The following is a 27,526-nucleotide window of genomic DNA, read 5'->3' as shown; positions in this document are numbered from 1 at the left end:
CGGGCGGCTCGGGCGCGCGGGCCTAGCGTCACTCCCACAATGCCCCGCGCCATGGGGCCGCCGCAGCCCAGCCCGGCCCGGCCTGGCGGAGCGGGGTGAGTGCGGCCCGGGGGCGCTCCCCTCATATCGGGCGGTGGTCACCACCATCATATCGGGGGGACTGATTACCTCTTGTGGGGGTACTCCCCTTATATGGGGGGGCACTCCCCTCATAGTGGGGGGCTAGTCACTTCATAGGGGGGCGCCTGGCCACCTCGTGGGGTGGGGGCAGCTCCTCCGTGGGGGCAGGCCTAGGCAGTCGTGCTCGTTGCCCTTCTGGCAGGTGGGGATGGGCAGCCCCCGTGCCTGGGAGCCAGGCAGAGGGGGGCACAGGCAGAGGAGATCCGCCCCCTCCCCCCATAGCCCCCTGCCCCAGGCAGGAGCCGCGCTGGCTCCCCAGGAGTACAACGTGGCAGATGGGGCCCAGCCCTACGCACACAGGGCGGGTGGCTCCACGGTGCCTGGCGGGAGGAAGGTGGGAGGGCCACCTTGCCGCCATACAGGAGCAGGGCAACAATTTGAATGCTTGGCTCCTGCAGACATGCAGACCGCTGAGGGGTTGAGGCGTTTTGGGAAAAGGGCAACGTCTCTGTCCAGAACCAGTTTGCTAAATCCACTTAATTACTAAGCATTGTGAACTTTCGTGGGGAGACAGTCCAGGGAGGGTCCTAATCCTACAGTTTCTGTTGCATTGAAGTTTCTGTTTGAAAGAAAAGCTTGTGGGCTCTTCCAACCCAAATTGACTGAAGCGGCAGCGTCTGCAAGCGCACAGGGAGATTGCTCTGTGCTCCCTCCTCACTCGTAGCTGTGCAGAACTGTGGCTCTGATCTGAGTGCATCGCTTGAGAGGAAGGTGCAACCATCAGCCAGAGGGAAACTGTTTGCTAACGCTTCGTAGCAAGTGCTTGGCTCACCCTGCAGAGGGGAAGGTTGACTTTCTTTCTTAGAGAAAAGGAAGGAAAAAAAAAAAGTTTCAGTTACTCCTTCCTTGCAGGCAGCTTTGAAACGGACAAGGATGTCAGTGCCGCTGTGCCGGGCAGGAAAGCTGCAGCCATGGCTAGCCCAGTTAAAAGGGAAGGAAACAAATACCCTGGGAAGAGATAGTAGCAGAAATGCTCCCTGCACACACAGATGGCTCTGGGTTGAGAGAGACACTTCTCCTTTTCAGCAGCCAGATGACAGGGAAGGCAGATCCCCATAGTTGTGAGACATCTGCAAGCCACCGGCTGCTACAAAGTACAGCACTCCTAAGCACCAGGAGGAGGATGGAGGGCACCAGCCGTTTCTGCTGTCCTTCTCAGACAGAGCATGTCACTGCATCCCATCTCTGTTGTCCTCTGGGCAGTCAGGGTCTGGTAATATTTAAGCGGAATGAAAGTGAACTCTCTTTCTTGGTGCAGTTGCATATACTCTTCCCCGTGTCCTAGTGTTTTCAATCCTGCCTGAAGGTGCCATGGTGCGATCCTGTAGCTAGGGCCCATTGTGGTCTCCCCTGTTTAGAGCCTTCAGGGGTATAGTCTGCGTTCACAGAGGGACTGCTCCATTCCCTGGCCCATGGCACATCCTGCCCACATCTGGTGCTCCTGTTGGCTCGTGGGGAGGAAGTTCCTCCCTCAGAGGCCGCCGTGAAGAACGGGTTAGATGCTATTTTAAGAAGAGTTTCTCAGGCTGCTGAATTGAAAGGAGGGGTGGAGGGTATTCACTCAGCTGTGGGTTTTTGTTTTCTGGTAAGAACAAGCTTTCAAATTAACCCCTTCCCAGGCAGGAGAGTGTAGAGAGAAGTCTAGGAAAGACAGTCGCACAAAGACAAAAAGATGGGATGGGTAGGAGTCATGTAAAAAGCCATCTAGCAGATGTAGGGAGAGCAGAGATTGATGCAAGTTTTTATTGTGTAATGGAAATGTCCCCCCAAGAAGCCAGAATTTCCACAGATTCAAGGGATACTGCAAGAGGAGGTGTTTACCAAGGAGCGAATGCTCAGAGAACCTGTGTTGGTGGACAAAGTCAGTAGGGCTTATCCATGACCACAAGCCAACTGGTAGCCATCCCACTGAGACAGGAGAGAGAACATACAAAGACCACTAGGGAAATGTTAAATGGGAAGCATGCGTTAGCCTCCCACAATTGTCCTTGTGACATGCTTGGAGAAATTCTGTCACGAGAGTCAATTGCTGCTCCCCACACTGTATGCAAAGCCAGGAGCCCCTGCATGCCCTGAGCTATAGGGTCAGGCTCCCTCTGCTTTGCTTTCTGTGTGGTGCACAGTGACCTGGCTTCAACAAGATGGTGACAGTGCTCTTGGCCCGACTTATCCAATAGTCTGCTAGTTAGGGTATTCTTGGCTCGAGTCCCATCAGGCTGAGGGGGCCTAAAACTCAGGTAGTCTCCTGTCAGTAACTTGCCTAAAGTTATGGCTTAGAACAGTGTTTTTTAACCTGTGTTCCACAGACCCCTGCAGGTCCACAGACTATGCCTGGAGGGGTCTGCAAAAGATGACTGTGGTCAATCAAAAGTGTGTGAATACCCACCCTTACAATTCAAAGGGGTCCACACCTCCACTGGAAACTTTTTTTTAGAGGGGTCTGCAAATGAAAAAGGTTGAAAACCACTGGTTTAGAAGACAACAGTGAGCCAGTTGACTTAAATGAAGAGATCACTTTAGACTAGGGGCAGGCAATGTTTTTTGGCCAGAGTGCCGAAAAAACCACAGTGTCTACCTTGGAAGGTGCTAGAGTGCCGACATGCTGTAGCCCAGAGCAACTGTTTGCAGCCTCCCAGCTGCAGCCAGCCCACAGAGCCCAGTCTGCTTGCAGCAGGGTTTTCAGCCTCCCAGCTGCCTGCTGGGAGCAGCCTGGGCTCTTTGGCTCAGCAACTGCTTAGAGCCTGGGCTGGCGGTGGTGTGCCAAACAAAATGACTTTGCATGCCATGCTCAGCATGTATGCCGGGGGGTTGCTGACCCCTGCTTTAGACCATGGTGCCAGGCAAGAGGTTCAGGCTATAAATTCCAGTCTCAGATAGGAACTTAACTCAGGGCTGCAGTTCAGGAAGAGAGATGATTTGAGATGTACCCTGTGCTTTTCAGCATTTCCTGTTGGCTTGTGGAGATGTTTCTAGACTCATTGTGTTGAGCATGTTGAATCTCCAAGTCTAGGGACTGTTGGTACTTAACTTAGCTCTGAAAATGGAATTCACAGAGACAGTCTTGTAACTTAGGCACAGGAACATTGTGTTGCTCACTTAAGATCCTTTGTGAAGCTTGCCAGTAGTCTTGTTCACCCAAGAACATGAGGAACTTGGGATTGTGGCCAGCCATGCAAGAAGTCCCCAGGTGAGCAATGAGCAATAACCAGAAGGGCAGATGTGGAGGTGAGGTGGGTAGGATGGTAGTCCAAGGACACAGCTGAGGAAAGGGTGAGCGCACAACTGTACCCATCTAGCTAAGCAGCGTGTTCAAAGAAGGATGCAGCAGCTGACACTGGCTCTCAGTAATTTAAGACAATGTGATGATCAGATATGTTTTTTTCTTGGAATATTCCATCTCTAACTGAATCACAGTCATATTAATTCAGGGAGAAAGAGAACTGATAGGAGGGGGATGTGGGACTCCATGTGCAAAGAAGAACTTTGTGTGTCCATTCAGCACAGCACATAATGAACTGCTCTGCTAGGAATGCCCCAGCCCATTACCCTGCTGCTCATTCATTGGGTAGCAGGATTACTCGCAAACCCTGTACTCTCAGATCAATCTGGTGTGCCAAGCAACAGGGGATGGCACTTATTCAAAGCAAATTGTTATCAAAAAGAAATGCTAGAGGAGGAAGGAGTTTCTCGTGGGTCCGTGGATATATGTACATGCAAAAATGTCATCGCACAGTTACTGCTTATAGCAGGCATGTGTGTTACTGTGCCCAGGTAGAGCAGTGCAGTGCCCTAACTCCAAGTGTCCTGCCATTTCAGATGAAGGTGTCTCTTTGTTGAAGCCATCCCACTGCAAAAAAAAAAAAAAAAAAAAAAAAAGCTTCCAGCTGATGATTGTGCCAGGGCAGCATCACAGCAGGATACCCGCGGGCCCAGGTTCCACTTAACATGGCTTTGCTCTACTAGGCCTGCCATGACGGCATTTTTTCCCAATGTCCCTAACTGGATTCAAGATGCAAAGCAGGAGGAGGAGGAGACAGGCTGGAAATTAGTCCCTCGGCAAAGAGGTCAAGAGGCCGAAAGTCAGGGGAAATGCCAGTGTGAACTTTCCGAGAGCTCCTTCCCCAGCGTGGACAAGCTGAGAACTCACACAGAGCAGAGACCCTACAATTGCCCTCAGTTGCACTGTGGAAAGGCCTTTGCATCCAAGTACAAACTCTACAGGTAGGTAACTACAGAGTGCCTCCTACGAACAGCCCCTCTCCCCCCTGCGGGAAACAAAGGGGAAACCCAACCACAGTGGTTTTTGACAGGTTTGCTGACAAAAGGCAAAACCATTTTTACCTTGCAAAGCTGATGAGTCCTATGTGTTACAAGCCCTTGCATTTCTTTCAGCCCCTTCCATGGGAGGAGCTCCGATTGCTCTTACTTTAGCCTTAGGGAAACCCAAGCACAGAAGTTAAGCTCACAAAGCGAAACAGTAGTAGAGCCAGGAATAGCACTCAGAACCTACTTCTGTAATTTAATCACAAGCCAGGCACTCAGTAGTCAGGCAGAAGGAACCAGACCTTCCATTTTGGGCTGGAAGAATTAAATTTGCTAACTAAGTCCATTAGAATGACAGGGGTGGGTGGATGGAACACAATTTGAAAAAGGTAAAAGAAGCTCATTTAAAAGCTTCACATTAGGATTTAGTCCTGGTTTGGAACAACAGGTTACCACAGTCTAGTGCATTTCTTTACAAGCCAGTGGTTTCTCCCTGGGGGATGTATATCAAACAGTCCCAAAGCTATCTTCAGCTGCTCATTCCTATTAATATCCTGGGTCGAGTGCTCTAACTTTCCCCATTTTGCTTTCTTCACCAAAGGCACATGGCCACACACTCTGCCCAGAAACCCCACCAGTGCATGTATTGTGAGAAAATGTTCCATCGGAAGGACCACCTTCGCAATCACCTGCAGACACATGACCCCAACAAGGAAGCCCTCCACTGCCCAGAGTGCGGTAAGAACTACAACACCAAGCTTGGCTTCAGGCGACACCTGGCCATGCATGCAGCTGCCAGCGGCGATCTCAGCTGTAAAGTGTGCCTACAGACCTTTGAGAGCACTCAGGTCCTGCTGGAACACCTCAAGGCTCATTCCCGGAGGGCATCTGGTGGAGCAAAGGAGAAGAAGCACCCCTGTGACCACTGTGACAGGCGCTTCTACACCCGCAAAGATGTGCGAAGACACCTCGTGGTGCACACGGGGCGGAAGGACTTCTTGTGCCAGTACTGTGCCCAGAGGTTTGGGCGGAAAGACCACCTGACCAGGCACATGAAGAAGAGCCACTCCCAAGAACTGCTGAAGATCAAGACGGAGCCAGTGGACATGCTGGGTCTCCTGAGCTGCAGCTCAGCTGTGGCAATAAAAGAAGAGCTGAGTCCAGTTTTATGTATGGCATCCAGAGACATGATGAGTGGTAAGAGCTTCCCTAGCATGCTGCCCATGGGCATGTACAGTACACACCTCCAAGCCATGCCCAGCTCAGGGATGCCCCATTCTTTGGTTCCCAACTCTCTTCCAGTGGGGATGAGCTATCCTCTTGAATCTTCTTCACCCATCTCCTCCCCACCACAACCTCCTCCAAAATATCAGCTTGGATCTACCTCATACTTGCCTGAGAAACTACCCAAAGCAGAGGTGGACACCTTTCTGTCAGAGCTCCCTGGCAGTCTGTCGGTCTCATCTGGAGAGCCTCAGTCCTCCTCACCTCAGCCAGCCACTCTGGATGAAACTCTGCTTTCCAAGAGCCCAGCTAACCTTTCAGAGGCTCTCTGTGCTGCTAACATGGACTTTTCTCATCTTCTGGGCTTCCTCCCTCTAAACCTTCCTCCTTGCAACCCACCTGCATCATCAGGTGGGCTGGTCATGGGCTACTCACAGGGGGAGACCCAGCCACTGCTTACCACTTTGCAACATCAACCTCAAGAATCTGCAGGAGCTGGGGGCCCCCTGAACTTTGGCCCCCTTCATTCGTTACCCCCTGTTTTCACCTCCAGCCTAAGCACAACCACCCTGCCGCGTTTTCACCAGGCGTTCCAGTAAGACGAGAGGAGCACTGATGAACAGGTCTTCCCATAACTCGTAGTTGGATTGCCTTAAAAACGCACAACTCCTGTATCTTCCCATGAGGGCAAGGAAGCTTTTCAGAGCCGTTTCAGACAGGAAGATTCTGGTTTCCGTAGGGAGCGTCTGTCGACTGGAACAGCAGATACCTTAGCGCATGTCCCAGTCCTGGACAGTGAAACAATTTCACCTAATAGACTTGGGGATTTTTCCCTCGTTTTTAATCTGTGAATCAGGAGCCACACTTAGCACTGGCCTTCCCCGAGATTTGGGAGCTTTGTTTCTCTTTGGGAAGGGACTGAAACAAAGGAGGAGTTGGGGCTATTTTGTCTTGGGTAGGCTCAGGCTAAGCTTTCCAAGAGTCCAGCATCCATTTCATGTTATCACACTGCAGTTCTGGCATAACTGTCAGGATTCAGAGGTGGAGCAGGCCAACGGCTGACCCACTTCAGCAGACAGGGGAGGAGGCTGCCCTTCCCCACTACCTCCATCCTATCACCTTCACCACTTACTCCACTTTGCAGCAGTGTTTATGAGCAAGAAAACAGTTTACATGACGAATTGAGACACATCACCTTGTTTCCTTTGCAGAGCTGTTAGACTAGTTTTATTCCAGTGAATTTTGTTTACGCAACAGGTATCGGTTTCCATCATTACAACAGTAGGCACCAGCAAACCTAGGTTTGTATGTGGTGCAGCTAGAACACTGTTTACATGAGAAAGTCAGGTTGCACTGATTTCTTTTCACTTGTCACATTTTTCCCCTATGGGGAAATAAACTGACTTTGGACTACTTCAGGCGATGCCATTGTACATGGCAGCTTATTGCATATTCTCTGACTATGCATAGGAGTCAGTAGGATGGAGCAGCTTACACACCTCAGCTCAGTTTTGTGCTGAACAAACAGAGCCCTTTAAAAGAAAGAAAAACAGGCCCATCATTCACATCCCAGATCTATGTTGAAAACCAAAGTACATGAAAAAGCAAGGTTGACAGCCTGTGGTCCACAGCACCAGATGCTGTCATAGAGGGGAGCCATCTGTGCGCCTCTGCTCTAGGGGTTAGCCAAGGAGATGAAGGATGAGGTGTAAGGCAACATCTTTTTTGGCTGACACCTAAAGCAGTCTCAAGCAGTGACAGTTATTGGCTTCCCTAGTGGAGCAATGGCATCCGGAAGTCAGGAGAAAAGAAAGTTGGTTCCAGTGGTGTTAACACTTGGTTGCTATCTTTGACCTGTTTCCTCCAACACTAATAGTCTGAACAGGTAGCTAAGGTTCTGGGGCTACAGCCTCCCTTCCTCTCCTCCAGCCTGGAGTAACGGGCCTTTTCTGTTCCTTCTTTCTCCAACCATAATTCCTGAACGGGGTCCACTTCTCTTGCAGCCCTGCTGATAGCAGAAAGGTTAAACAGAAGGCAGTAGACTCCCAATGCCATTAATGATACATCTCCTGTTTACATGTCTGTTCTCATGGGATCGGGCACTCCTATGCAAGCTTAGTAATCCATGACCGTAGGCATGTTCAGTCCAGTTACTTTTTAGCTCAGATCTGTGGAGATAAAATGCAGTTCTTCATACCTCAGTATGTAGGAACATCATAGGCCAATAGAAGCCAGGGAGTCTTGTCTATCAGTATAGATCTTTCAACCCAGGAAGTACAAATCTACCTCTACCCTGTTATGTCACTCTACAAATTAAGCCAATCACTGTCTCCACACCTTCCTTCCGTCTCCAAGAACGTATACACCTTCATCAGTTAATGCACATTATTTGTCTTTAGCCATGTGTCTTCTAATCCCCATTTAAGTTACTTCTACTTCATGAGTTCATGGGCACATTCCTTCCTCTGCCTCACTGAAGTATTTATTAAATGGTTTAGTGACTTCTTACCCATTTGGGAATTCATTCATATACAAAGCATCAGAGAGGTGTTGACATTTTAGCTTATCAGTGACACTGTGGATGCTACTTCCATTCACATCCCTCTAAAGTCTTATTTACCTCAACAATATCCTGTGGCAATGAAGCCCCTGGGTTGAAAACAGTTCTTTTTATCCATTTTTAAGTGTTGCCTTCAGATTCCAGTTAGTGCCTTCTTACGCTTTTAAATGAAGAAAGGGTTAATCGACGAGTTGAGTTACCCATTTTTATTAAATACCTCAGTCGTAGCTCCTTGCTCTTCTCTTGCCGAATGAAAGAGTCTCACTCTGTTACATGAGTCTGATTCCTGCCTCTAGGTTCCTTTTTGAATTTTTTCTTTACCTTTTTAAAATGCAGACAAAAATAGACAGACAGGGAATCAAGCTTGCTCCTTCATTCATGGTGAGAAAGCATCAGATTTCTGCAGTCCCATAGTATTTTTCCCCTCTTTTCTATCATTCTAACATCCTGCCTTGTGCCTTAAGCAGATGTCTTGTTGAAATGTCATCAGCAATAGCCCTGTCTGAAAGCAGACACCCTTCCACTTACAACATAAATAGCTTTCCCTGTATTTGCACACTTCATATGCTTCCTATGGCTGTTCTAGCAAGTAATCTTACAAGTACATCCATAAAGTTCAAACCAACCTTAGAAAATACAGAAATGAGAAGCCAGTCCAGAACTCTCACCAAGTGTTTGCACTGAAATTTGATTGGACATTTCTGTTTTTGGCTGTATGAATTGCAGGTGATTTGTTTGCATATAGAAAATTAGTCGTAAGCTTGCAGACATATATATGCAGTGAATTAATCATGAACAATCTACGGAGCAAAACTTAGTCACTGGTGTTACTTTTGAACATGATTTCTTGGAGAAAATCATGGATTTCTGAGGCAACTCACTGAAAAGCTAAATCCACTACAAATTATTTGCTTAAACAAAGTGTTCTAACAAACCAGTTCAAGTGGCCTTAGATAAGAATTTTTTGCTAGGAGTAATTGCGTAGCAAATGTAGTGCTAAATTTACCACACTGCAAGGATGGCCCCTATGCTACAGCCCAAGAAGCCTTGTTATCTGTATGACAGCTGTGCTTATAGCTCCTGCTCAAGGACCACAGCCCCATTAGGCTCATTCCAAAATGGGCAGGCTGTTCCTTCCTCCAAAAAGCATACTTTCTAGGCTTACAGCTGATGGCTGGGGCAGTGTTAAGAGCTAGTCTTATTAGATTATTAGTGCTCTGTGATGAGGGATAGAAGCATTTAATACAGAGACCCGTGCTCAATCTTGTTGTCTTCAGTGCATAGGAGGTCAGACACTGTTGGCACACAGGTATTTTAATGTATTGCAAATGCCAGAGTGGATGCAGAACTTATGCAAACAGACTGAGAGGAAGGAGGTAACAAAATGAGGTACAACCGGGACAAGTGGAAGGTAAACCATGTGGGAGAAAACTCAAAAATAAACACTGGGTGGAAGGGAGACCTTTGGAAAGCAGAATTGTGAAAGAGGGACAGAGGAAGAGAGGACAATAAATAAGATATGGATTTATGGTTTTGTAAGACAGCCAGAAAAAGCCCTGTGCAATTTTAGGATAAGCAAGTCAACAGCTCAGAGGCAGAATTTCACTCGACTGATGAGACCTCATCTGTACTAAACAATACAGAAATGGAGATACAGCATACATCACTGTATTATACCCATTTAATAAACAGGGAAAATAATGCAGAGAGAATTTAAAGATAAGTAGCCTGCTCAGTGACACAATCCATGCATCAGCCCCGACTCCACCATCTCCCAGCACGTGGTATTCATTACTGCGCAGAGCAGCGTGGAGAAAAGCCACTAAAATGAAGAGATGGCTTGAGAGGTTCAGTTAAGGAAGAGAGATCAATAGAAACATGCCTAATAGGCTTGCCCTCTGGGGCACATGCCTAAGTATCCAAGAAATGCAAATAGCCAAGACGGAAGATAGGGGGTGGGCCAAAGGGATAAGGGGGAGAAACTAGAGAAAGGAAAGTTTTGGTTGGAGAAAAGAAAGGGCGAGACCTGAGAACGCTAGCAAACCAGAAGGAGAACGTCCCAGTGGAAGCCAAGATATTTCAGACTAGACTGGCTCAAGCATTAGCTAATGCAGTCAGGAATAACCAAGTACTACCATTGAATTGAGCTACCTAACCCAATTGCTCCTTCCCCATCTCAGGTTTCTAGACCTGCATGAATATCACTTAGATCTTTCCCCCGGATGGTTCAGAACCTCGTACTGTGCAAGGAGCAATACCTTCTGTTTGTCTGCACTGGACTTCACCTGCCACCACTGTATCCACTTACCAGGTTTGGCCCGGTCCTCCTGGGAAGTCTCACAGCATTGCCATGTTTGGCTTTGAATAATGTTGGGAAACAACTTTTTATTGATCCTGCTTATATTTGAGAGCAGATATGCAAGGTTTAGTGTTGCGTACCTGCCTGCAAGCTATGCAGTATCATTCCTTTCCACCAGCCCTGCCTCCCCCCCCAAGCATTCATTCACACAATGGCTTGGAAATCATTTCTGAATTACACTCTCAGCACACAGAAAGAGAAGCCAACAGAAATGCCTGGGAAAGCCCAAGACAGTTTAGAGAAAGCAGAACCCAGCCTCACTAAAGTCATTTTCATTTCAGGGGTCGCGCCAACCCTCACAGTGAAAAAGCAAGCCAGTTTTAAGAGTTCCCCACCCTTCTGCTTTCTTGCTGCTCAGCGTATCCACTGTGCCCTACTCTGAACGTACTGTCCAGTCCAAACCGCCAGGGCCTATTGCAGAAGTGCTGAGGTGGTCAAGGGAGGGCTCTACGAATTTTCCTGCAGCGTAGGAATAGCTGCAACACGTGTCACTCAGCAAATGAGGCCTAGCTGATTTGAGCATCCAGCTGCAAAGATCTCATTTGGCATCTGCCCCAGCAAATGCAGTTCCCCAGGCACTTCTCCGTTACATTTCAAGGTAAGGTAACACAATTTTGCCAGCCTGTCCTGCTCCAAGACACAGCTGCGACTGGCCTGCAGACCAGCAAGGCTGGCAAAGAGCTGACATTCAGATTCTCGCCATGTGCGCTCAGGCTCGCATGGCAGATCTGCTCGCTTTTGCTGGAAGCCTTTCGTCTTGAGCTTACGAATTTCCCTTCCCCTACTTTGCGCCTTGATTTTTTTTTTGTTAGTTTTCCCTAATATCTAGGACCTGTTGTTTAGAAAGTTATTGTAACATTTGTATCAATATTTTACTTTAAGAGAATATTTAACTAAGAAGATCTGCCTTAGTGTTTGGTCTGAAATCTGGATGGTGGCAAGAGGGGTAGTGCAGAGAACTTCTGAAAGCCATCCAGATTCACCCCAAAGTATCAAGCTCTGAATCTGCTGCTGGAGAAAAAGCAACAGTAGCCTTCACAGCTAGGGCAGAGTCCATTTGAGAGCCTTCTCTGTCAGGGATGGACCCTGACTCCTGCGGGGCAAGTTCTGCCCTCAGGTTCACAACGCCTACCTGGTAGTGCTGGAGCCCACAGGGTCTGTTGCTGAGGGCAGCATTTGCCCCCAAGCACCCCAAGGAGAAGCAATGTGGAACTTCTCAGCCTGGCAGAAGGGAGACAGCGTGGATGCAGCTCACTTCCTCTTCCATGCTGTATGTTAAGGACGTCCATTCCTACCTCCCTTCCTACAGTTCTAGCCGTTAAGGCCAACCACTTCCCCTCCTTAAAGCTGGACTATTTTTCTTAAAGAAACTTTCTAGCACTTTTATACACAGTGAATAACCTCTTTTTATTGGAGTATTTTTGGGGCTTTATGTAAAACAAGTTTTTTAAATTGTAAAAAATATTAAGTGCCATTAGGAAATGTACAGCTCATCTCTTGTTAAATTAGCTTTTCCACTGTCTTACAGAACTAAGTCCAAATTGAAAGGTTTTTATAATGAAGTTGTTTATTAAAAGCATCTGATGAACCGTCTGTCCCGAGTTTCTCTTGTGGGGGGGCAACATGCCTGCTCTCTCAGGGCAGATCACAAAACCCAATTCTCTGCGTGGTTCTGGATGCACCTTTAATCGTGGCTCTTATGAACGTGACGATGAAAGGGCAACCCCCTTTCGCATGCATGTGTGTACTTGCACGCCAAGCTCCGTTTTATTTTATGCCAAGGAGGGGATAATAGCCCACAACCTTTTGGAGACTTACCGTGTAAAGCCCTGATGGCTGGATTACAACAGTCACTGCTGGTTTAGAGAGAGAAGCAACATCCTTGGTTACCAGAGCTATTTTCCTGACAGAAGCAAGCAACATTCCCATTTATTTTCAAGGAGGCACCCTAGCTCCTGCTCTTAAGGAGACCCAGCTGCTCAATACCGGATCAGCCGCACTGCGGGACTTGCTTGCACTGCAATGCCAGAATCAGACTGGGGGAGATGAGAACATATTTTAAGTCGTGCAGTCACACTTCAATCTCAAACCATGCTGTGATGCCTGATGACATCAGCCACATGTTCATAGCACAGAAGCAACCTGTAATACCGCTAAAAAAATCCCTCTAATCAAAATGATCATAACACTCGGGTTTATTAGGATGGTTTGGTGGTGGTACGACAAACAGATAGAGAGAGGACCCTCCCTGGAGGGCACCTGCTGCAGGTTTTACATTAGGAATGGAGTTAGCAGAGGGAGGGGCATCTGTATTATTGCCCATAGTGGGAATCTCCTTCTGGAGTTCGGCAGTAGGTCACCAGGCTGATAAATACCACCCTAGATGCCAATCGCCACAGAACAATGAGGTCCCAGTGCACTGCAAATGCTGAAGCTTCACTTTGCCCACGCCTTGGGCATCGCTCCCAGTTTACACAGCTAGAACCAGAGGCTCTGGGCAGCTTCAGTACCCTGCACAATTCCATAAAGTGCCTCGTCTCTTCAGAGACGAAAGGCATTTGCATTTCAAAGCACTAGCATCGGCTCTGCCCAGACACAAAACAGCAAGGACCGGGTGGAAAGAACCATGCATTCTCTTCCAAATCTTCAGGAGAGCCAGCTTCCACAGCCCAAACAGTCGTTTTCTAGGATGAACAACATTGCTTTACCTAGAATGAAAGCAGCATTTGCCAGATGTGGGCGAGGGATGCCCAGCAAGGCACTTTCCGTCCAGCATGCCAAGGCAGCCTGCACGCTGCTAGGTTAGTTAGCAGCACTCTTCCATAGTCTCCCATTCTAAGCAACAACTAGGAAGTTTCAACACAACAAAAACATTTACTGCTTCAGCTCAACCCTTTAAAAAAATTCATCTTGGCTACTGGAGTTATAAGTTACACCAAAGTGGGAATACTTAAAACCTCCCCAAAGCCTGGTTCCAGTGACTATTATTAGTAGCCAAATTAAAGATTAATTAGTAGTTGAACTTAAGGAAAGCTAGAAGTCAGAGCCGCCTACTGACATCACCAACCCACAGAACTGAATTAATCTCTGCATAAGGCAGGTACAAACCTCTTACCTTTGCAGGAAGGAAGGGACACATACCGTACAGCTCAGGCCAGTCTGCCTTCGTTACACAGGCAACAGCAAATCACTGCTCCAAACTAGGTCAGTCTGCAACAAGCCTGGGAAAGCTTGAATTGAACATCAGCCGCATGCTCTGAAACCAAAGCTAGAAGGCCAGCTATTCCCTCCCCAGGAAGGAAGGATTACCTGAACAATGAGACAGCCCTCAGAGTCCAGGTGAAGCTGCTTTGACTTGGGCAGGCTCAGCCCATGTGAAGCATTACAGGATATTCTCACGTAACATTACCAACGTGATGCTGAATTCACCTCTCCCTACAAGGCACATTCATCTTCCCAGTTTACAAGTGACACTGCTGACAGAGGACACTCGTACAACCTGCTTGGCATCACTCATCCAGTCAGCGCAGCCAAAAACAGATCCCCAGCACCTTGACTTGTTTTCATCACAAAGCTCCCCCTCCCTCTTCCCCCACTATGATGAGCATGTTGGACTGCAAGACACCCAGACTCCTCAGCCACATCTGCCGGAGTAAAGTTAGGAGAAAAATCCAAGCAGGTTACATGTACTTCCGACTGTGACCAAGTGTCAAGAAGCATCATGGGCTTTGCGTAAGAGAAACTCAAAGGGCATGTATGGAAGAGACCACGAAAGGCTGTTCACACAGGGACCGGGAAACTACGGCAACAGGACAATGGCATATTTATTTACAGTAGGACACAAAGAATACATACATTAATTAAAAATTACAAAGAATACAGAGAAAACATATGGAGGGGGGAGGGGGAGAGAAATCAACACCGGCTGAAACGCTCAACTAGGAGATCAACCAAAATTTGTTTAGGGAAAGATTCCAAATCAGAGCAGACTACGGACTCCACAGCACAGTTCACTAGCGTTACCCCATGCTCCCTGTTTCTCTCCCCGATTCCTGGCTGATGCAACTTTGGCATGATGGGGAGCTGTAAGAGTGAGGATTCAATGCATGAGGAGACAAATGCTTTGGCATTCTAGTTCTCCATTCTCCCAAATCAGGGAGCTAGGGGGCATCACCACCAAAAAACCCCCAAAAACAAACCCTTCAGAACCTCTTATACAGCCCTGGTAGCAATCGTTTAGGAGACACCCAGGGTACAGAAATCCCCAAAACATCCACAACTCAATGCAAGTGCCAGGGAGGGACTTTGTTGCTTCTCAGATGCGCTTCAATTAGATCAGTGTCACCTGTGACAGCCACATACTTGGAGGCAAAACCGGAACTCCCACAGCCCTCATGAGTCATCTCCACAACCTCGACTGAAGCCAGCTTAGAGCTAGGGATGGAGGGAGGCTTACCTGAAGCTTGCAACTAGGCTTTCCAGTAGCCTTAGTTTGCTTTAAATAACCCAAATACAAATTCAAGCTCATTTAAAAAGAACCTCCCATAGGCAAAGTCAGGCACTCAGCCATGGGAAAAGATCAGTCCCCTGCAGTAAAGTACCCCCTGGCTATTCCAGAGGGCTTGGCCCTTTTCGCTGGGAAAAGTGAAATCCAAAAGGTACTGAGGTGTGAAGTTCCCTCGCTCTCTGAAAGCAACGTTTCCAAGCACAGGAGCAAGGAATTGAGAGCAGTAACAGGCAAGAGGCAGGTGGCTGGCAAGTTGAACTCTCTTCTAGGAACAGGGTGGGAGGGAGCCTCAGGGAGCTCCAGGCCAGTCTCGCAAAGCTCGCACCCCTCTGCAGCAGGGATGTCCCAATACTCAGATTTCTTGGCACGAAACCAACACTGTAGTGAGTTTCTCCATGCAAGGCTCTACTTAAACCCCAGAGGCGTTTCCTAGCGAGTAAGGCTGCCTCGTTTCCTTCTATCCAGAACAAAGTCATTAGCTGAACAAAGCCATGCAGAGGTCTCCAACGTTCTTCTCCAGGGCACGGGGGTCCTGTGCTCTAGAATCTTGTGCTGCTTTCAGTGTAACGCCACAGTCCACTCCATCCTGTTGCCCCTACAGATGATTCAGCTCTTGCAGGAGAGATGTCCCACCCTCCCGAGCCTCTCCAGCTTCACGCATCCAGAGTGGCATGTGATATCCAAAAGGTGAGGGGGAGGGAGAAGCAACATGGAGGGCATCAGTTCTCAAGCCCTCTCCAGGTGAAATTGCACTTGCCAGGTTCTGCGTGGCACCTCTGTGGAACTGTAAACAGGGACGGAGCTAAAACTGCTGTAGCCGGAGCATGCCATTCTCATGCAGGACAGGCCTTTCAGATCCCCCTCCCTGGCCACAGCCGGAAGCACCCTCCACACCTTCCACGTAGACACAAGGCCTGGCCCAGCCTGTTGTTACTGGTCTGAAGGTCCCCCCAGAACCTACGTGTCCCAGGGGCTAGAGCAACCATTTGCACAAGTGTCGCCACTGCCGTCTCAGATCCATTCGTTATTCAACATAAAAAAAAGGAATGAATTAACAAAAAAGGGGGGCGGGGGTTGACTTACACAGAGGGATATTTCTCAGATAAAAAAAATCCCTCCAAACTGGAATAAGATCATAAAGTTAAAATGCAAAGTATCTACAGACCCCTCTCCCCCAGAAGTAGCCCCAGAATCCATGTACGCTGTGCCAGAAATTACATTCTGAAATGAGGAGTTTTGAAATTTCTCTTGTCACTCTCCCGTTGGGTTTTTGTTTTTTTTCCTTAAAAGAACTGGGAGAAACTCCCCCTTCCTGCCCAGGAGGACACGCCCACAGAGGTGTCTACTTCCTGCCCAGTCTGTGCCTCTTCAGTCTATTTTCACAGCGGCGTAGATCTTGCGGACAAACATGTAGGCTGCATAGAAGCCAATGGTGCCGGTGAGGAGCCAAAAGGACAGGACCATGAGGGCTGTGTAGCCAAAATACAGCAAAGAGGGAATGAACTCAACGATATCCAGCTAGAACAGAAGAGATAAAGCAAAGTGAGGCTGAACCCAGAACTACGTTCAGTCACCTCCCCAGTTCTGCCACTGGCCTGTTCTCCTCCGCCTTCCACCTAGAGCAATCCAGGGAAAGCCCTGGGCAAGCTGAACATGGAAGCTAAATTTTTCACAACTAGAAGCCATTAGAGGAGAGACAGACTAACCCCAACCAGAACCACCTCACCTGGGGACACAACCGTGTCTAGAATCACTGAGCCAACAGATGCATTCGAGACTGGAGCCTCTAGTACTTGAAACTCTTAATTTCTGCAGTGTTACTAACAGAGAATCGCTCTGGCAACTGCCCCCGTGAGGGACTGACCCAGCAGGGGGATGGACTAGGATGAGGGGACTCAATACAGCCTCCAGCTTCCAGTGTGCTCTCAGGGAGCAAATAGTGACAATACCTTGTTCACAAAGTAGAAGATGGCGTAGATCAGCACGTAGAAGGCAGATCCTCCTGATACCAAGAAGGTCCTCCACCACCAGCGATAGTCCTGACAGGGCAAGAGACTCTTTGCATTATTCCAACCTCACTCCCCTGCAATGGGCTCCTAGGCATGAATCGCAGGGCCCTTTCCTTTCAGATGGGCTACACACTATCACGAAGCAGGGCAGGGACCCTCGTCTTTCTCCCAGAAGGATGTGGGGATTTGTTCACCCCATTCCAAGACTAGGAATCAGTTAAGCATCAGCAAGACTGCATAACTAACAATGAAGCAGAAAGCCAGCACCGAGGGAGGCCTGGCTTACAGCATGGGAAATGGATCCAGGAGAGTGACTGGAGATACAGCTCCCCTCCAACACTGGACTCTGAGCATTCAGGGAAGCCGCAAAACAGATCAGATTTCTGCCAAGATGCTGCAATCAAGTTACACCCAGGGAATTCTCAGAGGGCGACTGGATCAGCCATGTGGGAGGTCTCACCTCGGCACACAGCTGGAAGTACACCATGACAATGCTGATCTGGGAGCAGGACACCACGAGGATGATAAAGACCAGGAAGAGAAAGCCGAAGAGGTAATAGAACTGGTTCTCCCAGATCGCCTGAAACAAAGGACAGAACAAGCTCTTCACCACAATGCTGTGCCAGGAAGTCACGTGACAGGCAGCAAACAGCTCCTTTGCAGCTGACTGGAAAGGCACCAGGCTGCAGAATGAGCCTGAGGGTAGGCAAGAGACAACTGCTCTTACCCCAAAGAGATGAAGGGAGTGGGCACCTTTGAGGACACAGTGCCACCTTCCTGCACTGGAATCTCACCCAGCAACAAGACGCCGTAACATCTGCTCCCCTTCCACATGAAGGAGAGCATTGGAAAGCAGGTCTCCCTTGGCAAAGGGTCCTTGCGCTCCAAGGCAACTTCACCTCACCTCTGTCCCTTTGCTAAGGAGATCCTGCACAACCAGGTCTTTTGAGAGTCTCCACACAACAAAGAGCCTGGAAAAGTCTGTGGTGCAGCATCCTCCAGCCACAGGCCTGGGGGTAGGGCAGCAGTCCCTCCCTCCCTGCTCATGCTGCAATGGCTATCCTCCAGGTTGCCAGCCCCTCTCCCCAAGGCAGCAGTTGGCTCTGCAAGGGTGGGAAGGGTAGAAAGGAAGTGGGCCAGTGCTTACGCTGAAGATGAAGAACAGTTCAATGAACATGGCTCCAAAGGGCAGAATGCCAGCCATCAGAATCCTGCAGAGCAAAAGGCAGTCTGTTACCAAGCCAGCACAGCAGTCTTTACTCAAGACAAAAAAGCCCAGACAGGCCCAGCAGCTCTGGGGTCGTGGGGTCAAGTCTCAGCAAGCCATTTCCCCCTTCCTGGCACTGGCAGGTGGGTGGAGTGTAGGACATTGCAATCTAAGATGCAGGTCACAGGTCCCCTGAGCATCACAAGGTTTCAGAAAGGAGATGGGGAGGGTGGGAGGAGACCAGTGGATCTATGCCACTTTCAATTCATGGGTGCTGGCTGGGGTTCACCATGGGCACCGCTGGAGCCTTTGCAGTCGCCAGGTTTACAAGATACTTGCAACTCACCCAACAAACTTCTTCATGTACCACCTCTGCTCCGGGATCTGCCTTGGAATCTGATTGGTCCGCACGGGGTTATCGTACGGCTGCTTGCGAAACCCAAAGTAATAGCCCAGGTAGACCAAGGGCAGGGAGATGCCAAACCACATGCAGAGCAAAGCCAACATGGTGGGGAAAGGAACCTGGAATCAGAATATGTCAGCTCACACACCAGCACCACTGTGGACACTCACTGAACCAGACAATTCAGGGTTCTGCCAGCCAACCACCCACCAGACGGTGCCTCATTGCCCTGTCCTGGGGGTAGGCTGAGCTGCAGTTGCTTCCAACTGAAGCACTCACTTCAAGTATGAAAGCAAAACCAAAACTGCCAACAACCCTGTCCCCAAGGCAAGCAAAGGAACTGCAACCTCCACTGAGCACACAGGGCAGCCAAAGCCAAGGAGTCATTTCTCAGAGCAGCTTCACTGGAGTTGCTTGTTGCTTCTATGCCCCTATGTGGGCAGCCTCTCCTGGCAGACTCCTGGAAGTGCAGCTCTGGGCCCTGGCCTGCTTAGCTGCAAAGGCATCCCCTCAGCCATCTGCATCCAGGTACAGCTGCCAAAACACCTGCCATGTGGGCAAGTCCTTCTTCAACAGGGACTTGCCTGCTTTTCTAAACTGCTCTTGCCCTTTATCCTTCAGGCATCTCCCCACTGAACAGTCCCTTTCACAGAAGCTCCAGCTGAGGTGAAGCAAAAGCAGTGCCCCCTCCCAGACACTGCAGCTGGTGCATTTCCTGGGCTTTCTAACAGCCAGACCCCTCAGTGTGAACCACCCGGTGGATTCAACCTCACAGGGCTAGCTCTCAACTGCAGACCTCTGCATGTTCCAGGGACTGAGGCACTCTCTCAGAAACACTAATTACCCCACCCCAGCCAGGCTTGGAAGGAGAATGGGTACATACCGCTCCAGAGGAGTGCTTTCCCCAGATGAAACAGTTCAGGATGAAGCAGATCCCAAAAACCACGCCAGGGTACAGGATAGCAGTCTGCAGAGAAGAACACACGTGGAAGAGAACAGAAGCCTGCTAAACCCCAGCCTTTTCTCATGGACCTATTGCTGGAGAAACAGATGCAGAGGAAATATCTGGGAAAATCTTGCTAGCACCCGGCAGCCACCTTCCTCCTCTGTGTGCACCTGGGATCCTACACCGCACCCTCTTCCTTTACTCCACCGTGATCCACACCATGATGATTACCTCCTTGTCAAGATCTCATGCACAGCATTACACCCCACACCCAGCTGGCAGGGCCCCTATACAGCAGGTGGCCAAATTGCTTGCATCTACCCAGCCCAGGCACCCTGCCCTCAACTACCTGGCAAGAAGGTGCAAGGAGCTACTTACGCAGAAAGCTCCTTTCTTCCACCGATGGCCTTTCAGAGTCCGATACAAACGGCCAGCAAAGAACCCCCCAAAAACCCTGCGTGAAAACAGGCAAAAATACGGTCAATTCCCATTACGTGTCAGGCAATGGCACCACGGTGGGAACATCGCAAAAACACATACCCCATGAACATGAAGAGAAAGCAGGCCGTGGTCATCAGAGCACCCCGGCTGGACGGCGACAGCATCCCCAGCATGGCAACGACTGCAAGACAAAGGGAAGAGGTGACAATAAAGGTTCATGGTCTACTAACAAGCTGCTTCAGGACAGGGCCCTGCCTCAAGCGAACTGGCCAGGGAATCCGGCAGCCTGGTATGTCTTTGCCTTCTCCACAGGACTTGAATTTCTCAGATCATAACCGAGACCACCAGCCCCACAGGACACAGGCCTGGTCTCTCAGCATTACCGAAAATGACTCCCTTTACCTTCCACAGCCCATTCTGCACACTGCTCTTAGATCATGGATGGGCTTTAGATCCAAAGAACTCCACAACAGCTGACCCCAGAAAAACTACGTTTTCCTTCACAAAAGATACCTAAAAACTCAGCGCTCTTAAGTGTGCATCAGCTTTGACTGGCTAGTCAGAATCAACCAGGGCTACTTCAGAGGGAAGGCAGGCACCTGCGAGCCACAATGCAGTCAATGAAGTCACAGGCATGCCACTCCATTCTGGTTATGTCTGTTATAAGTATCACACCCCTTCCAAGCACAGCTGCCCGAGGACAGAGGACAGCCGATGCTACTCACAGATGACTATCAGGATCATGCAAAAAAGCTGAATTCCAGAACCCAGCAGGGAGCTGAGGATCATGGGATACTGGGGTGGCCTGAAGACATCACCATGCACAAGCTTCCAACCAGACTCCTCCATGGTGTCTTCCTGCAGAAGACCAGAAAAGGGCAGGGAGACTTCATCAGATAAATAAAAATGCAGGTTCCTCTGCAGCTAGTTCCAGATGCTGCTTCCCCATCACCAGGTCTTTTCCAGGATTCCATCAGCCTAGCCAAAAAAGCCTTCTTGCTTCTCGAGTTTTATACTGAGAGTTTCTAAGCTCAGTGTTTCATAGTTAGTAGGGTTGGAAGGGACCTGAGCAGATCATCAAGTCTGACCCCCGGCCATGGCAGAAAAGAGTACTGGGGTCAAACAACCCCAGCAAGGTGACTGTCAAGCCCTGTTTGAAAGACCCCCAGGGTAGGAGCCAGCACCACTTCGCTTGGAAGTTGCCTAGCCGCCCTGACAGTGAAGTAGCGCCTCCTGATGTCTAATCTGAATTTACCCGCTGCCAGCTTGTGACCGTTATTTCTAGTCACTCCTGGTAGTGCTCGGGGAAACAGTAACTCCCCCAATGCCTGATGATCCCCCCTGACTAGTTTGTAACAGGCCACTAGATCCCCCCTCAGCCTTCTCTTGTGGAGGCTGAACAGGTTCAGGTCCCGTCGCCTCTCCTCGTAGGGCCTGCCCTGCTGCCCGACCATGCAAGTGGCCTCCTCTGGACCCTCTCCATGCTGTCCACATCCCTGCTGATTTAACTACATCCAGTCCCTCCAGAAGTTCCCTGACTAGATCCTCCCTGACCCTTGGCCTAGGTGCGCCTCCCCTGGGGCCTGAGGGGGGCTCGGTTGGGGGGGGGGGGCGGGCTGATCTGGTCCCTGCTCAGGAAAATGAAGGCAAAGAAGTCATTAAATAGGTTAGCTTTGTCGCCTGGTGTGACAACCACATTTCCTAGTGTGTCTTGCAGGGGCCCCATGTTACCCGGTACCTTCTTTTTGCCCCCTATGTATTTAAAAAAAGAACTTCTTGTTGTCTTTGATCCAGGTTGCTTGTCCCAGTCTCATCTCCGCCTTGACCTTCCTGACTGCCCCCTGCATCCCCAAACAAGGACTGTTAGAGCAGGACCGCCTCATGCAGAGATGCTGCCTGAGCTGGTGGTTGTCTGAAGGGCCAAGTAGGAGTGAGAAGCCCTGAGCAGCTCAACCTGAGATCACAGCTTGGTTTACAGAGCAGCCCTCCTATCTGCCTACAGCAGCACTGTGCCTCCCGTCCTGCCTACAAAAGGGAGTCTGCCAGCAAAGCAGGGATGGATACTCCAAAAAAGAGCCTTTTCCTACCAGCTCCATGTTAATCCTCCCCCAGCTCTATGTTCACCCCCCACCCAGCTCCCCATGGATAGACACAGGCCATACAATATCATCTTCTTTGTTATAGTTGGCAATGTCCTTCCTGAGAGTACGGATGATGATCATGCTCAGAATGCCTAAAACACAAGAACGGGAGAGACTCGGTTACTGGGTTCCCAAACCTGGTCACTCCAACATACCAGGCGGCTTCACAACTGCAGCCGAGGTGAAGACTCCTTGCCCCAAGGGAAGCCCTAGAGCAGGCGTGAGCAAAATGCAGCCTGGGGGTCAGATGCAGCCCATCAGGCCATTCTAGCCAGCCTACAGGGCCCCTAAAAAATTTAGAAAATTAATATTCATCTGCCCTGGGCTGTCTGTCATGCAGTCCTCAATGGCTTGCCAAACTCAATAAGCAGCCCTCTGCCCAAAATAATTGCCTGCCCTTGCCCTAGAGCCTCCCCCCTCCCCTCCCCCAGGGCCCCATCCTGCACCACTGCTGGCAGTGGGAGCACTGTGTTCACAAGCACAGTGGGCAAACAGTGCTCTCTCATGAGCAGGGCCTGTGGCCTCTCCCCCAATCTATGTTAAGTCTGGAGGCTGGGCAAGGATGCAGCAGAACACCACTGTGCATAACAGAAGTTACAGCACGGAAGCGCTGCCCTGGCCTCAAGCCCCATTTGAAGCATTCAGGAATCAAGGGCCAAGTCCAAGGGGTGCTGCCTGGGGCAGGAGCTTTACACCCTGGCTAGTAGACCTCGGAGCCGCTCAGCAGCCTGCCTGCAACTGAAATTTATAGTAGACCCCAGGCCACCACTGCTCAGTGACAGGAGATTGACCATCAGCCCAGTGCTGTGCTCACCGGAGAGGAAGAAGACAACCACAACTGAGTTAATGATGGAGAACCAGTGGATCTGCACGTCGCTCATGGTCAGGTAGGTGTCCCAGCGGGAAGCCCATTTAATGTCGCTCTCCTAAAAGAACAGAGAGGCACATTCAGAAGCCACCACCCCTTCCTTGCTGGTTGCAATAGCCCCCAGAAGGGTGCTTGCAGGGCCTCTGCTGCATGGACACCCTGTCAGAGGGGACAGCCTGGAGCAGACAACACCCCCATCCACACACCCCTGGCCCCTGTTACTCCCTCACCTCCCAGTGGACAGAGTAGGTGAAGAGCAGCAAGTTCTTCTTGGTGGGATCTATCTCCTGAGGGGCTGAGCCTGCAGCTTCAGGAAGGGTGCACAGGCCCTTCTCATCAACCTTCAGGTCTACAGAAGGAAGCACCACACACGTGCCAAGTTAGCATTCCCCTCACTTGTCCTTCCCAGAGCCCAAGGCATAGCCCTGAATCTATAGCCAATGCAGTGCCTGCCCTCCCTCTGCAGCCCCACCCAGGCCCCTGCTTGGTTGGAAGGATGGAATCAGACAGTCTCTTAGGACAGAGGGTTGAACAGAGCTCTCTGTGAAGCACCAAGGAACCATCCTTGCAGAACAAGGGCAGGATCATAAGCCAAGATGCACACACTCCCACCCATCTCCTGCAAAGCTGATAGTAGACACTGCAAAGAAAGGTACCTGGCAATGCTGCCCATCCAGAAGTAACTTCCCAACCTCCAGGAGCTGAGGCAGCTCCAACCACAGAGCAGAATGGTTCACCCCTCACACCTAAGCTTGCCTGATGCAGTGGGCAAGGACTCCCTGGCCCATTTTACCAGGCTGCTGGTCGCCCATTCAGAATGCTTACAGCCTTGGCCTCTACAGTTTCACAGGCTAATTGTGCTTACTGCCAGAACACATTCCCTTTGAAATGCAATTAGTGGAAACAAAGCAGTTGTAAGGACCAAGCAAGCACTCTTATTACAGGGGGAGGAAAGGATCTCTAAGTCCCTCCTTCCTGTAGCCCTTGGAAACTCAGATGTAGGTTCATCCTGGACCTTGTGGCAGAGAAGGCAGGGGCTGTTGCCCTCTTGCCATCCCAAAATCCTGAGGTGCTCGCCTTCCGGCCTGGGACAAACTGCAGGGCTCACCTTCCAGCTTAATGCTCTGGGGAACCACTTCAAAGCGCACAACCCTGTAGGTGGGCTCCTGATTCTCTTCCACCTCCTCTCTGTGGTAGTAAAGGATGAAGGAGAGGTGGTTGTGCAGGTAGAACTAGAAAGGGCAGATTGACATTAGAGAAAAGTTAGTGACTGGAGGGAGGAACAGGTGATGCCCAGAGGGCAGCAACTGCCTGCAGCAGCATCTTCTCCACCAGGCTCAGGCCTCTAGCAGCTCCAGACCTGCTGGGCTACAGGGCAAGACTGTGCTCTGCCTCTCTTTCAGCTTAAAGGAAAGGCAAGAGACTGACATGTCTTGCCAGTTGTTACCTCAAGCTCTTAGTCTGACCATCAGCAATAATGTTTTTCTGCATTTCTGGTTGTATAGTCAGGACCATGCCCTGGCACACGACCATGACACATTCAACAGCACTTTGCACCCCAGGGGCTGCAACAGCACCAGCTGCACCCTTGCTGCCCTAAACCCAGCCTCTCTGCATTGTACCAGGCAGCTGTACTGCAAGAGGCCTTGCTCTCAAAGGCAAGCAGCTTCCTCTGAGCACACACAAGGAGAAAGCACAGCAACTCTGCACAAGCCTTGAAAGCCTTCCCATCCATAAGAGCAGCAGGACCTTGGTGATCACAACTGTCCATAAGTGCATCAAATGAACATACAAGCAATATGTTAGGCACACTAATGCAAGCAGCTATGGAAAAGGTTGGTGAGCAAAGCATGCAGCTGCATGCAAGTCTGCTCCAGGCAATCTTAGGCATACAGAGAGGCTGGCTGCACTGCATTATACCTTGACTGGTTTCTGCCCTTGCCCCTCTCCCTTCGACATTACACAACTTCTTCATCACATGTGTTTTTGTCCCAGTTAAGCTCTTTGATTTTACTAGGATGAATTCAAGCTGCTCCTTCCTAAATGGAATCAGGCCCTGTCTGCCTGGCATTAGGTCCTGAGCAATACATTATAGCAATAAATGAATATGATGTTCAACACCCCAGGGCATTTGCAGGAAGCTCAAAGCACATGACAAACACTAGTTAGTCCTCAGCACTTCTCAGATCTACCTACTGGCAGCTCCATTTTAAAGACAGGCAAACTTAGGCATAGAGGTTGAACAGAGTCACATGGCAAACTCATGGCACCCCACCTGCTACTGACTCATTTTCCATTCTCCCAGGCTGAAGAGCCAAGCCATGCCCACCCCTTTCTGTCCCTTACACAGCTCCTCAGCAGGATTCCCAACCCTGCTGTCCCCCCCAACACGACCACAGGCCTCATCTTCTGCCAAGGATAACTGTGGTGTTCTCCAAGCCTCTCACCAAGGCTCTGCCCAGGCTGCTTTAGACCCTTTACCTTATTTCCATCCATGAAGCCCAGCCTATATCCATGCTCAAACTGCACGTCTTTCTCCTTCTTCTTCTCCTCCTCGTCCCGATTGGAGTAGAACTCCAGGCGCGTGGCCACAGGAAGGTTATCAGCAATGCTGAAAGCACACGTTTGTGAATCAAAGGGACCCAGTGCACCGAGGTTCCAAGACAGCCCCCCTGGGATCCTGGTGGACGTCATTCGCCCCCTACCCCGCACATGCACGCACAGGCAGGAGAGAAGGACTTACAGGTGGACGTAGTAGTCTTCCCTGATCCGCTCTGCAATCAGCTTGGCCTGCTCCACATCCAGGGAGACTGGCTCATTGAGGTGCTTGCAAAGAATCTCACATTTCTTCTCCATGCTCATGAAGACCTGGAACGGTGTGTTTACAATGCGGTCCCCCCGCAGGACCTCCCCTGTGGGACAAGAGAGAGTGAGGGCCATTGTTCAGCTGCCCCTGGATTTTCTAGCATGTGGCATTTCATGACGTGATGAAAGCAGCTCTGGACAGCTGTGTCCACCCCAGTGCCATGGGGAAGCTGGTGAAATAACAGCATGTACTGACTGTGTAGAAGAAGAGAAGGAGCAAGGGAATCTTCTTGTCTGTCCAAAGCACCAAGCCTCATGGATGCAGGTAGAGAAATAATCACCTCCCCCCTTCATGGGCATTGTAGCATCCCCACTCCCTCTGATCAGCTAACAGGAGGAGCATAGCAAACCTGCAGGATACAAGATTTGCCATGTGAGGTCACACCACAGTGCTATAGTTCATCCCAAGCTGTGTTTATAGTTATTTTTCCAGTATAAGAGAGCCACTTTGGAGTTACTGTTGCCTGCACTGGCTGGAGACTCAATAACAATACTCTGCAGCCTTAGGACCAGTCACAGCTGCCACGCAAACCCACGACAGAGGCAGGCCTAGAGGGCAGCATGTTTAGAGAGTGCACATTACATGACAGGTACATACCCAGATTCTCAGCCTTGTAGGTTATCAAAGTGGGGCGACAGAAAGGCAATGAGTAGTACTCGTACGGCAGCTGGGTCCGTGAACTCGTGAGCTTCACAGCCTGAAGGAAGAGGAAGAAGCAGTCATTCCATCATGGACCCTCTTAAAACCACAGGGACCACTCCCTATTTTCCCTACATCAGCTCCAAGCTAAAGCCTCCTTCAGGAGAGATTTCAAGGGAAAACCCCTTGAAAGATAGCAATAGTGCCCATGAGGAAAATCCATCCTGCATGAAACGGATCTCATCGCCCACCATTCAGAGAGAACAAGCAGCTTATTTTCTAAGGAGTGAGAAGCACCGACTAGCCCCAGCATCTTAGTTCATCAGGACCTGCAGTCTGTTAGGTTACCAACGTACAGCTGTCATCAAGTTTTGCAGGGAGGTAATCCTGAGGACAGAAAAGTTCACAGCAACACCTCCACCAGTGAAACGACTGGGAACACATTGAGGATATGGGAGCACAGAGTTAACTGGGCAGCTCTGGGAGGAGCAAACCCCCTACACGTAAGAGAAGGGCGCTGTCATGCACCTGACCCTTTCACAACATACGTGCACCCCTGAGCCTGTTACAGCATCAGCCCCGGCCTATTCCTGTAGGTACGAAGAGCAGGCATTTCAGTACTGCTAAAAGCACTAGACATGTCACAGATTTTGATATTAAAGTCACTGCTGAAAGCAGATGGTGCCTGGGGCCTGCTAATTTGGCCAAAACCAGCCTGCTGTCAGCTTTTTGCACCCCGTTAACACAGAGAGGGTGTATTCAATCTCAGTGGGGCTCCAGATGCTGCTAGTCAGAGGCCCTTGCCTCTAACAACAGCCTGGAAACTGATAGGAAAACTCCCCAAGTCCTACACTGCTAACAGAAGAGCCCCCACATGGCTTAAGATGGGCTACAAGGACTGACCTCCCACCCC

At 50.0% G+C, this 27,526-nt stretch overlaps 2 protein-coding genes across 4 annotated transcripts in view; one reads left to right on the top strand and one right to left on the bottom strand.

Annotated features, from left to right (window-relative positions):
* Positions 1-2: 2 nt before the first annotated feature.
* On the top strand, positions 3-12,189 carry PLAGL2 (PLAG1 like zinc finger 2). Of its 3 annotated transcripts, none has more exons than XM_090020776.1 (3): positions 3-95; positions 3,997-4,401; positions 5,045-12,189. In XM_090020776.1, the coding sequence occupies exons 2-3, from the start codon at positions 4,151-4,153 to the stop codon at positions 6,264-6,266; spliced, it is 1,473 nt and encodes a 490-aa protein (XP_089876902.1). In that variant the 5' UTR covers positions 3-95; positions 3,997-4,150; the 3' UTR covers positions 6,267-12,189. The 3 variants fall into 3 exon arrangements, with proteins under 3 accessions (XP_089876902.1, XP_089876903.1, XP_089876901.1); XM_090020775.1 differs by having other exon boundaries at positions 58-95; positions 4,144-4,401; XM_090020777.1 differs by lacking the exon at positions 3,997-4,401 and having other exon boundaries at positions 54-95.
* A 2,203-nt stretch (positions 12,190-14,392) lies between these two features.
* TM9SF4 (transmembrane 9 superfamily member 4) overlaps positions 14,393-27,526 on the bottom strand; it is a 23,411-nt gene continuing 10,277 nt past the window's right edge. Inside the window, exons 3-18 of the mRNA XM_090020774.1 lie at positions 26,572-26,671; positions 25,852-26,020; positions 25,590-25,719; positions 24,217-24,340; positions 23,339-23,457; positions 23,055-23,166; positions 22,262-22,332; positions 20,825-20,957; positions 20,199-20,280; positions 20,037-20,112; positions 19,596-19,679; positions 18,656-18,831; positions 18,250-18,313; positions 17,563-17,682; positions 17,043-17,132; positions 14,393-16,611 (exon numbers count right to left, since the gene is read on the bottom strand). Of these exons, the coding sequence (XP_089876900.1) occupies positions 16,462-16,611; positions 17,043-17,132; positions 17,563-17,682; positions 18,250-18,313; positions 18,656-18,831; positions 19,596-19,679; positions 20,037-20,112; positions 20,199-20,280; positions 20,825-20,957; positions 22,262-22,332; positions 23,055-23,166; positions 23,339-23,457; positions 24,217-24,340; positions 25,590-25,719; positions 25,852-26,020; positions 26,572-26,671 (1,800 nt within the window). The 3' untranslated portion in view covers positions 14,393-16,461. The remainder of the gene's footprint in view (positions 16,612-17,042; positions 17,133-17,562; positions 17,683-18,249; positions 18,314-18,655; positions 18,832-19,595; positions 19,680-20,036; positions 20,113-20,198; positions 20,281-20,824; positions 20,958-22,261; positions 22,333-23,054; positions 23,167-23,338; positions 23,458-24,216; positions 24,341-25,589; positions 25,720-25,851; positions 26,021-26,571; positions 26,672-27,526) is intronic.

Source organism: Crocodylus siamensis, chromosome 10 (assembly GCF_052110815.1).
Source record: "Crocodylus siamensis isolate JL-2025a chromosome 10, ASM5211081v1, whole genome shotgun sequence".
NCBI lineage: Eukaryota > Metazoa > Chordata > Crocodylia > Crocodylidae > Crocodylus > Crocodylus siamensis.
Note: the sequence above shows the minus strand (reverse complement) of the source record. Positions and strands in the feature narration are given on the sequence as shown.

Excerpts from the sequence above, each read along its gene's own strand:
- PLAGL2 (XM_090020776.1), top strand. The coding sequence starts at position 4,151 with ATGACGGCATTTTTTCCCAATGTCCCTAACTGGATTCAAGATGCAAAG. Across the intron at positions 4,402-5,044 it reads TCCAAGTACAAACTCTACAG|GCACATGGCCACACACTCTG; the intron begins GTAGGTAACTAC and ends TCTTCACCAAAG.